General features: G+C 35.0%; 1 protein-coding gene across 2 annotated transcripts in view; it reads left to right on the forward strand.

Annotated features, from left to right (window-relative positions):
* The window catches only part of LOC124161005 (cryptochrome-1-like), a 71,545-nt gene that overhangs the window by 49,592 nt on the left and 9,169 nt on the right, over positions 1–12,784 (forward strand). Inside the window, exon 10 of one of the 2 annotated variants that reach the window (XM_046537140.1) lies at positions 11,895–11,933. The exons of the other annotated variant lie outside the window; for it this stretch is intronic. Within the exon in view, the coding sequence (XP_046393096.1) occupies positions 11,895–11,933 (39 nt within the window). The remainder of the gene's footprint in view (positions 1–11,894; positions 11,934–12,784) is intronic. 2 annotated transcript variants of the gene reach the window in all.

The raw sequence follows: 12,784 nt of genomic DNA on the forward strand, positions 1-12,784 counted from the left end.
ATGTTTTATATTATATCTATTACTAAGCTCTTTATGTCCTAAACTTCTGTGCATGTTTCCATCCTAAAGTTATGTTTTTCACTCTTTGAGGCTACATAGATACTAGTTGTGCATGATTACAGAATGTTCACAGCATGAAAGAAATTTAGATGACTTGAAGAATACGCTATTTCCATTTGTGGATAGTGCTCATGCTTTCTTTTCACAGCTGATGATTTTGGGAAACACAAATTGGGCTCCAACTTTCCTCAAATTACTTGTTTGTAATGTAATTAGACATCAAAGGGGAAGGACTTCATTCTCTTCTGGAGAAGTCCACGGAGGCGTATATCCATCATTTTCGAAGAAATGAAATACATACATTATCTATGGCGATTTCTTTTTATGACATTAGGTTTTTCACATAGCGACATTTTATGTATTATATTGTGACCACTTAGCTTAATTGCTCATAGTACACCTCAAAGCGTTAACTCTTCCTCTGTTTTCCATGTTTAATGTTTAAACATGTTTCAGAATTCCATGGGTGTAACATATTTTACTATATTTTTACATTCTTCCAAAGGTACCTACTAATTTGGCAATGAAACAGATTATTTCTCACCGTCTTACAAGTGCTATTATTTCCTGTTAATCACATCGTTAGAGTGGATAGATAACTGACTCAGAGTGTAACGAAGAGAATAGAATTGATATCTTACAGAGGATTTACCGAAGAGAGATTCACAAATGATGTTTATACTCAAAATATTTATAAAGAGCAGTTAGCTGTATATAAAAGTGTAAGTTGCCCATGAAAGGAGCATTCAAAAACCGCAAATAGCATCAGATGCTGAGTTGATAAATATAAATTCTGGCTTATTCTACAAGTGGACAGCAGATATTTTCGTGCACACCGTTAACCAAGTAAAGGTCTGGGATAGAATTTGCTTGAAATTACTATAACATGCTGATATGATACCACACTAAGCTTTCATATATGTACTCTAAACGCCTGATAAACAGTATTTTCTACCCGAATGATTCTGATTGTTTGCCAGGAACAGGTATCTTGAACTGTTCTTTTCACCGAACAGGATCAAAGTGAACTGTTCACTTTGAACACAGAGGTGGGAACATTGTTCACTGTACAATGAATCCACCTCTACCCCACAGATGTGTAGCAAGAAATTTGCTTCAGAGGCTGCTTGGGAGGTACGTTAGTTGCCTATACTGTTATATTTTTTCAATTTGCATAAAATAATAAATCTCATAAAATTTCAGCTGCATATTTGTTTGTACGAATCTGAAAATTAAATCCATCTTTTGTCATTTGGCAGACACCATGAAATTATATGTCTTCTCAGCAGATGTATTGGTAGGTGCGTAGCCAGAACATAGCTTTGTGGGAGCTTATGTGGTATGTGGGTTGCCTATACTGGTATTTTTCCCTATTTGCATGCATTGGTAAATCATGCCTTTGATTAAATCAGCTGTATATTTTTTTTAATGCTGGATGCTGAAAGTTAAACTTATTACAGCTTATTAGCAGACCTTTAGTAATATAGCTAAATTGAAAAATGGAGTGTCGGAGGAAAGGTACCTCAGGGCTATTTGTCATCTCAGCATATGTATTGCACTATGATTATCAATCCTTGGAACCGGAGTCATGTTTTATATAATGCTATGGTGTGGTAAAAAATAAATTTTTCAATTAAATTTGTGTGATGGAGTAGTACCAGTCCCAGTGAGAAATGGATCATCGAATCTACGTCGAATCTTCGTCGATTTGACGCCTATAGATCGATATGTGGTCGATGTCGATTTTATTTGTTCAATCGACGATTTTTCGACGTGTTATTCTCATTGGTCAGCGGGGTCAGCGTGTTGATTGGCTGAGGGGGGACAAAGTGATGTTGTGACAAAGTCTGAAAATTAGCGGTGAGACTATTAAAATATATGTGACACAAATAATAAAGCTAAAATTAAATAATTATTTTATTAATTCATACACATTACTCTTAATCTCGGAGAACAATCTTTGATTCCTTTTCATTCTGTAACCATACCGGAAGTGCATGACGTTGAAGCTTGAAGGCAGTCTCCAACAGTCTCTACCGGTCTCTACTAATTTTTGGACTCTGTCGATCTGATAAGCCGGTTGAACCATGGGAAACCTTGTGTCGGTTGCTGTCGGTGTTTCGTTTCGTATAATTTCGATACCTTTAGCCTCGCGTCATAGATATCAACATCTCACATTTTTTCTCAAGGGTTTCTGATTGTTATTGAAGATAAATAAGAAGGACTTGAGATTACAATTCACCATAATAAATTTGAAACAGTCTAATTATTTCAGCCTTCATTTGTTAAGACAATGCGTGCTCGAGTGAAATCCGTCGTTGGGGCAGCAATAGATGCTCTTTATTAGCCGAAAAGATGTATATTTCCGTAATTATTATTAGGAATCGCAGGTAAGCAGACGGTATCACGTCGACATAGAAAACACGTCGATGACATCGACATCGAAAACACGTCGATGACGTCAACGTCGAAAACACGTCGATTTTCGGACCATATAGACATCGATCGATGTGTTGCCATCGACGTTTTATCGATGACTACTTCGACGTCGAATCGACGGCGATTGGATAACTCATTTCTCACTGGGCAGTGATGTAAAGAAGTAAGAATTTTTCATTTGTCTACTTTCTTTGTATTCAAATAGCATGAATGAAAGCAATGCTATTTAATTTAAGCAATGGGCTATTGGTAGAAGCAAAATGCAACAATTTGCAGCATTCCTCGAGAAACTTAGTACTATATTTACTTATATAAGCCAAACCCCTCATTTCCCACAGGGTGTAGCTCGCACAAGTATGGTAAAATGAAAATAAAAATATTACCTCGCATCATAGTTAATTCATATTTGATGGTACCTATAATTTGTTCACCTGAACTGCTTTTACAGTGCATGGAAGTGAATGAGGATATTTTAAATTAGAAGTACACTAGAAAGGCTGAGTACAACATAATTTATGTAATCGGTGTACGATTTTCTGGCAGTAGTTCACCCTTATTCAATTTACGCATAAAGTTGATGTCTCAAAAAGGGACAATTATGCTGATAAAATGATTACATATTTACTATATAATAAATAAAACTTTCTGTAGTATATGATTGCAAATGCCAAAAAAGCAAAGTTCTTCACTAGACATGTTAAGTCACATCCCATTATTGCCAGGTGGCTCGTCGGTAGTCATTCACAAGGTTACTCTTAATAAAAAAATAATTTTTTATTGTCATTATGTAATTTGGGTAGGTAGATAAGGATATTGAAAAAGTAATAGATATCAGAAGAAATCTGAATGTCTACTTTCTCAAATGTTTACATAGAGTCTCCTCTGAGAAAATGCTTCGATGAGCACCTAACATGCCTTTTCACATTTGGATTCAAGAAAAGCAATGTTTTAGGAAAATATACAATGAAAAATGGAAGAAATCTGTTTATAGTATGAGCTACACAGTATTAAATTTATCAGTAAACCTATATCCAGCTGTTACAGGGGCTTGAAAACATAATTCAGTCAGTCTTAGAAATCCTATATGGAAAGGATTTCTTGAAAATTTGGGTACTTGAGGTTTGATAACTTTGATCAGAGACATACGAGTATCACTGTTCCAGGGATAATGATGATTCGCATACCAGTGACACCTGAATTCATACAACAGAACTGCTTGGATCATGAATAGCAGACAGAAATGTGTCCTGAGCCTTATCCCAAAGAAAGTGGAAACTGGAGATACAAAACTCAGAGACAGGATTTGTCCTTGTTGGCTGGTTGCTGCAGAAAAATCTTGTCAAAACACTAGCTACAGAAAGCACATTTGTATATGGATTATGAAATATAGGTCTCAACTTAGCTTGTAGATTAGGCTCTATTGCTCCCATCAAAAATCAACTATGAAGTTTTATTTCACTCTTCTTTATCATTTAATTTGATGGTCTTCAAGCCAAAAGCATGCTATTAGATGCCATGATATAGTTTGTAGATAATTGAGGAATATGTACTTTCATTAGGAGCTATTTTCAAACTTCAACTTTAGTTGGAATCAATCAAGAACTTAAGTTGATAATTGAAATGGTCTAATTTACTAAGACATTTCTTTAAGGGTCCAAGATCTAATATGTAGTTGACAATACGTACGTGAATATATGTAGTTAGTAAAGGTGAATTGGAAGACATATGTTGGAGAAAAAGAGCAATAGAAGCAAACTTTGAATGATAATTATAATATTTAAGAGGGGTAAATTAATGCTACTCTATCGAAAAAATAAAATTTTAAACTTTAGATCCAAATTATTTACAGCAGGAACACTATATCAAAAGAGACTAGTTTGTACAGCAATAATGAATGGGTTATCACAACACAATGCAACTATTTCTGATATCTTTGAGCAATTCTCATTTTAGACTCCTAAATTACCGTGCAAATATGTGTAAGAGACGCACCCCTATTTTGATCATCGGAGCGAAAGAAAAAAAATTTTGGTATTTTTTTTATCCAATCGCACTGTGTTGCAGGCATATTCCTGGAATTTCATCATTTATCAAAATTTCCACTTTCATTACTAAAAATTTATGTGGTATTATTCAGCTAAATTTACGCAATATGTATGGTACTCAGAGATAAGTAGGTATTCATTTGTATTCTTAACCTTACGATGCTTACTAGGGATGGTGGGATCGGATACCTTGGATCCAAATATCCACGGATAATGTCCTTTACCTTGTGATCCAGATCCAAATTCGTTGAAGAAATTGAATCTGAATCCGAAATTTTAAATCAATGCTTTCGTGAATGCAACATTCTACAAGAGGAAGTAGAAAGAGTTCCTATCCTCTCTTCCCATACGCCATTGCACTGCGATGCTTGTCCGACTCACAAAAAATTGTGTTTCAAAGCTCTCACGGGACTTAGCAATAGAATTTCAGCCGTGAGAAATTTTAAGGCAACACACGACAGGCACATCGTGTGAATCTTCCCAAGAGGTTGCACAACAATCGGGGGAATCTCAGTGGCGTAAGATAATAACCACAGCGTAGATTTTACAAAACCACCCTTGGCCCTCCATCAGCCCATGCCTGTTAAGGTTTTTTTTTTCCTTTTCGAGACCACACAGACCATAAATCATTATCTTCAAAAGAAAATATCAAGTTTCATGGGAACAAGGGAGATGTATTTCATCCTTACCCAGTCTCACCGACTGACCTTTTCCGGTCAACTAGCTTCAATTATCCCAATTTTGGGTGTTCCCTCCTATTGATTGACACAAAGCTTCATAGTTACAACAAGGCTACCAATATTCAACACAGTCCAAACAGCATTACTTCCAAAGAAAAAAGCATAGCATGAGTACATTCAATCAAGACAAGATGGACTGGAAACTTCAGGCAATGCAACCTGGGTAAATCACATAGCTGCGCCTTCTCCCTCCTGTCAAAACTCCCCAGCCTGCCGCTTGTTTTTGACCTAGGGTTTCAGATGACTGACTCACGCTGAAAACCAAGGCCACTCAGTTCCCCTTGGACTTGCGACCAGGGATAGGGGGTGGGGAAAATAACAAATTCCTGTAAGAGGCACACCCCCATTTTCGGCTGCAATTTCTGGGAAAAAAGGTGCATCTCTTACACACATTTATACGGTACGTACTTCACTCTGTAGCACCAAGATCATCACATAATTTAAATCCTGCGGTTTTTGCATGCATAAAAGTGCAAGAAAAATCGAAGTCCTACTTGCATTTAACTTAAGTCAGGAAGCATTAAAACCCAAGCCCTGAGGACACATGTGACAGACAATCGCAAACCCTGGAGGAGACAGTCACACGTTTAGTTCCAACGGCAAAGGGGTTTAGGGTGATCAAAGGAGTTCAAGTAGTTTCAGAGTAGCGCAGTGAAAATTCCTTAAAATTATCCACTGCTTTCCAACCACATCAAGCATTTAACATCAGCTATTTAGCATCAAAACTACAGTTGAATTTTTTGAAGCACGAAATTTCTTTAATTTTTCAGCCTATGTTATCACATTTAAATTCTATTTTTGGGACTGATTCTAACCTTGATTATTACCTAATGATTTTAATTCAAGAAAAAGTTCCTTATTCTTCGTATTAATTTAGGTACTTTGGAGATTTTACAAGTAACCCATTGCTTCATAAGCACGCATCATCTACTTTTATGATACATATTCACTTAACTTTACAATGCATAAAAAAAACCTGATTGCTCACAAAATGATTTTCACAATTGATGAGTTTCATTTATTTTAAAGATAAGCTGTCAGATGACAAAGAAACCTAATACCATTAATAATGTACATCGATTATACTTTATTCATTGCTAAATAAATTTCCCTTCCTTAATTAAGCCATTGCTACATTCTTTTGGTAGACACACTTTGTATCTATGTCACATATTTTTACTTACAATAATGTTGCATTTTTGAAATGTAGGGTCCGTAAAAAGTGTCTATAAAAACATAAATTCAAATTTTATTAACCCATTTTTTAATAAAAATGACTTATACAATAAAATAAATAGTTTCCTCCAATTAGATTTGTTCTGGTGCAATTCGAAAGTGAATTTTGTTAAGTTCAACATCCATTTCAACAATAGACTGCTACACATAAAGAGAATAACACTTCTATACAAATAAATTTAGATCTGCATATTGTAGGACAAACTTTGAAAAACATGGACTAAAAATCATTGCACATACTTATGGTATGTATATGATTACAGCCTAAGGCTTGGCAATGCCTCATTTGATCTGCCTCTGATCATCCCATGAAATCATGAGGCTATCCTTGTGCATTCAGCCTAATGGTACAGAAAAGCTTCTTCTAGAAACAAAGAGGGTTTTCGAGTTGGGATTTCCTTCTGGTATAAACATACCATACAATTGTTATTTCTTAGCTTCTACAATTTTTGACAATTTCACTTGCTGAATTCTGCTGCATCCTCATTTTCTGACGTGATTTGAAGCTAATTTCAGCATAAACAGTTTTTTATGCTGTAATTACTATTGTTTATGCTAAGGATCCAAAGATTTGGAAGCAGCTGTCTGGTGCATTCATATTCGGAGGCCACTTCAGCCTTTATAGTATTTTTTTTTTATTCAGTGATTTTCAGTCACAAAATCATGGATTCATTTTCTTTCCATTTACCTAGTTTTATTTTTTCATTGACAAATAATGTCTTTTCACTTAATATTTCACAATGACTACCACGCAGCTGGCCTTAAGTGTTCTGATTTTCTTGAAGTGTTCTATCCATTGCTAATTCCTTTACAGCATGTGGTATGAATTCTGCTTCTAACATGGTTATATGTAGATACTGATCTTTTGTTCCGACAAAGATGTTTGGAAATGGAAATTCTCTTCTCTTAAAAGGATCTAAACTGATGCTGATACTAGATTATATATTCAGATGAAATACAATTCTTCTCTTTTCTTCGCCCATTTAATGAAAAATATGGCTTTTTTGCCTCTCAGAGGTATAAGATTTCACAGGGAATTGCAACATCAAGCAATCCAGATGAAGATTTCCAGAAGATTTCAAAAAGCAAAATAGCATAATCCATTGCCAAAGGTGGGTAAACTGACGATTTTTTTACCATCATTACTATCTGAACAATAGGGATCAAATAAGTGTGTAATAGTGACTACAGAAATCGACTAGATATTAAAGGTGAAAGTAATTCATATACATATTAATATATGCTCTGTAAACAGGCACATATATGTATATCAAAACTCATCTATGGTTAGGGCCAGATTTACCGTAAGGCATAATAGGCACGTGCCTAGGGGCACCTTCTGTCAGGCAACCGGCAATGATCTTTACTGGAAGTGCATCGAAGGGCACCGCCGTCAGCAGGCTTATTATGTGGGTTCCGTCTGCCTGCAGGTGCCCTCTTTGCTAGGGCATTAAATGTGCTAAGTTGTGCACTTTTTCATTTAGTTTTACTCCAAGCTGTTTTTTTAATTGAATTGTCTATGTTTTCCCTGCGTAAAAATTGAAGCATAAACTTATACTGTCAGCCATATATCTGTTTAATCCTTTTTTTCCAAACCTTACCTCATGCGAGTGGCTATGCCTTATCATAAAAATTGCGGAAGGGGGGGGCTCACGTGAGGAGGGGCGCTCAATGGAGAGGTACCTACAGAGTAACTTTGGGTAAATCCGGCCCTGTCTATGGTGAGAGTGAGATTAAAAGGAATTTATTATAAATGACACCTAAGGTACCCAAGATAATTATTTAGCATTTTACATGTCACAAATGACATCTATAATATGTTAGAAGGAATAAAGATATTTTTATGATGCACAACTTGGCAGAGATAAACATTATAAAAGGAAGGAATACTCCAAGAATTATGTAAATTAATAAATAGACTCTCAAAAAATTGACTTTGGTTTAGATGAATTAGATTTGATTCTGATGAAATAAACACTTGAAGCCAATTAGCAGCTCACCTTACTTAATTCATGTGACAAACATGGCTTGATGAAGTCCATTACACCAATGATTGTGAATTTCTTAACTACATGGATAGAAATTCTCAAAACCTCAGCCTCAAATATTGATTGAAAGCCCAGCTTCTAAATGGGTATTCATTGTCTTCATTCTATACTCTTCATTTGATTCTCTAAAAATAGCTCAGATGAAAATCTGAAACATCCTTGGAGTTAAAAACAACCATTTACTAATCAACAACAAAAGCAAACAATTATTAACACAGTTATGTAAACAAAACTTGATTCTGATGGATTGTAGTAAAGCTAACTCCAAACTATGCTACAAATAGGGTAAGTAGGGTAGTATATTTCTAAACTGGGGGCACCAGCAGTTTTGTTTTTAAAGTTTTGAACATGGAATTCACAAGTTACAAAATAAACCAGCATTTTACACGAGACATGAAGAGCATCCAAACTAAGTTTGGAACTAGCATAGCTGTTATCCAACAGAAAAAATACACACCCAACATTTTCACCATAGGTTACAGAACCAACCATAGGTTAGAATTTTCATTAGAGGACCATATCATTTAATGCTAAGAATCTCAGAGTAAAATTTCTTTAGCCTATGCACACTGGTTATGTTTATGATTAGGATGTGAGGAAATGACTATTGAACACATAGCATTGTAAGTCAATTCAATTGGGCATCGATAAACTCATTGAGAAAAAATGGCTGAGCATCTTATTATTTTAATGTGTACCAGAAAAAATTGAAAGAGCAATGGAAAATTAACATAACCCCAACATTGCAAAAATGCAACATTAATATCTTACGTTATTCACTACTTAAATAAAATAATTACAAATTCATTTAAATTTTCCTATAAGAGAACAGAGAAGTTATGTAACAGCCAGGAGCAAATCACCCTCCCAAATGAAGTGGCTCAGGATTAACAACTACATTCCTGTGATGCAATTTGATTTTAAGTTAGAACAACTTCATACATCATAAAAAGCATGTAAAAATCTCATTCAAAATATGTACACATATATAAATTAGGTCATACTACTGGTTCAAGGGTAACTAGGATTAGATGAGTAAATATATAATAAGTATATAATCCATAGTATTTACAATACGAAACACTATGTACATCTGCATACTGAAATTATGCATGCATATCTGAAAATTTGTCATTCGTATGAAATTGATCAAATCAAACAAATGATAACAAATACTTAGCGTGCCAATGTCTCATCTGTAACAACAACTATCACCACTGACTTTGAAGTGGTGTTTTTCAATTTTTAGGGATTAAATTGAATTTCCAGCATCTGAAAAACACTTTTAAAAGTCAACATCCTCTTTGATTCATGCTGAAGAGCTTTAATCTATTTTATGACAAAGCTGGCAAGTTTTTGTGTGAATTAAAAACCCACCAATAGAATATCTTATACAAATGATCAACCACAAACGTTTATACCTTATATTGACCAGTATAAGAGGTGGTCCTTAGAAATTACCTGATACATACCGTATTTCTCTGAATATAGTCCCCCCTTTTTTTTCCAAAAATGCCTGCAGTAAAAGTAAAGAGGGGGGGGACTATATTCAGACATATACGGTATTTGCTTTTTTCTACTGCATTTACAATAAAGAATTTTGAGAATGCCTACATAACAGACAGCAGAAAATGTATTTGTTTACAGTTGAAGTTGTAGAATAGCACTGATTTAAATAAATCATTACTTCTTGGTTTATTAAATTTTTAGGAAATAACTTTGGACTTGCCAACTTGTTTCAGTGCATCAGAGTGTCCATAGGTGTCCGAAAAAAGTGAAAAGGGGTGAAACCTTTCCCAAGGAAAAATTACTTTCTTTGACCTATACTTAAACGAGTGGGTCAATTATGTAAATATCAATGGTGTCAAAGCTATTGTTGTCACAAAATGGCCATCAAAGAAAATGACTATATATGCTATGAATGATACAGCCTCCAATTGATCATTGGTGCTTATGATACCAATGGTTTTTATATAATTGACGAGAAGGATTGCTCTTGGTTTCGAGTCCAGGTTTAAGCCTTGTCTTGTTGAGTAAATAAACCTAACTCTAAATATTAATAAAAACAGGTTTAATGTGCGATAAATTACAGCCACTGTAAGCTTTGAAAACCAAACTGACTCAACGATGACCATGGATTTTCATTGTTATGCAGCACAAGTGGTGAGGGTGCTTCTCCAAGAGAATCTAGGATGATACTCCTCGGCTAACGGTACCAAAATCCTTGGTCACATTATTTGAGGGTGCCAAGGGTCTTCTGTTCATTTTTTCTCCAGAGAGTGCAGCCTTTTGGCTGTAGTACCTGGTTCGAGCATTTTGAATGTGTTTAGAGGGATCTGGGTTTGAGTCACATTGTAGACTAATGGTTTTTCTTCTTGAGGAAATTCAGCACTTAAGGAATATTCATGAAAAGTATGAATAACCAATTTAAACAGTGAAGCAAAATACAATCATGATGGAAGCAAAAGAATGTAGAAGCACTATCAAACTTATTGATTTGACCAGATTTTCTCATGAAGTGTATCACAAAAATCTCCAGTGGCATTGCATTAACGGTTCAAAAGAATTACGAACACACCCTACTGTTAGAGATCAGTCTCAGGGTCCAGTACAGCCCCAGTTGGCTTGAGACTACTGATTAATAATGGAAAAGAGGTTTTCAATTTACAAATAGCCATTAAAAAGGTTCCTATGCTGGGTAAAATATAATTAGCAATTTCAAGTCTACCTTATGGTAGCAAACCTAGCCAAGTTTGCAACCAGATTACAGAATGAATAAATATTTATCCATTTCAAAATCAAAATTTTCAGCATAGGGCAAACTAAAAGCCTTTGATTTTCTTGCTGGTTTATGTGAAATAATATGGCAGTGAATGAAGTAAATTTCAATAGAATCAGTACATACCTACTTCAACTTTCACCTATTTAACTTCAAAGCTCTCATGAGAACATAATGCTCCTTTATAAACAATAGTTAACAAGGAACATCTTTTGAAGTACATCATGTAATCTGTTCCAGCATGTTTGATTCAGTTAGGATCAATATCTTCCAAGGAATTATAAAAATAATTCAGGCAACACGACTCCCGAGTATTATTTTTTAAATTTAATAATTTGGTATAAATGTTCATTAAACTATGACATGATCCACAAAGCATCTACGGTCCTCCTCATACTAAGCTCACCACTTTAGTATGAGCAGGGTCAGAGATATCAGTAGTAACCAGCGAAAAGCAAAGCTTTTCCGCCAAGGCAGTCTGAGCATTCAACCATTTACATTTTGAATTTACCTTATTAATGACCAACCCACAACTGCTGTTTTGCAGGGTCTGAGCATCGTCCTTCGGCAAAGGAGTGTTTTGTTGGTGAGCCGCTTATTGCATAGTGGGAGGGAAGCTCTCTTGGGAACGAGATGAGGCAGGCTTGTCCAGGCAGCAGCATCTACAAATGGCCTCACCTTTCCTTTCTCTTTAAGAATTTCTATGACACATTAGTCAAACCAGCGCTTCCCATAAGAAAACCATTAGAATGGTAGAAGTTGCAAACAAAATTTGCTTTTATGTCTTCTCAAGTTTATTATGAGGATGAACAACAGAAGCCAGAGTGGTGATACCACTTTTATGCATGTACCATGACCACATTTTCCCCGATAATTTTGATTAAAAAACACTATTTTTGTACAAATTAAAGATGATGTTTTTCATACATGGCTTCCAAAGAAAAGCAGATTAATGTTTAAATTGAAAGCTAGGTCCTAAGCTACAATGGATGTAAAATAATCCTTTATCAAAGAAATGGAATCGTGAATACAACTTAGCAATATTTGCATTGACTAATTAATGCTCTTTTTATAAACATTTACAACTTCTGATCAATTTGATTTTCAGTTATTTCTTTATTAATTAGTTAAATTAATTATGACTATAAATTCAGCAAATAGAGCATGTGCCTGTAATATACAGTGGAATGAAAATGTGTCAAATAACTGTAATTGACAGTTTATCACCTCTAGCAGCCTTACAATTGTCACAAAGTTCAACGAAACTTCCTGGGTTCTCATTTATCCAGTTTTTAAATCGTTACTTCACCAAATGATGCATAGTGCTTTGCTTTTACCCAGTTCGGTGGGGACACACTGAGCTAGGTAAAAATCTGGCAAAAAATACTTCCTTAAATGAACCCATCATTTGAAGATAAATACTTCATACCTACCCAT

This window comes from Ischnura elegans, chromosome 6, assembly GCF_921293095.1.
Source record: "Ischnura elegans chromosome 6, ioIscEleg1.1, whole genome shotgun sequence".
Taxonomy (NCBI): Eukaryota; Metazoa; Arthropoda; class Insecta; order Odonata; family Coenagrionidae; genus Ischnura; species Ischnura elegans.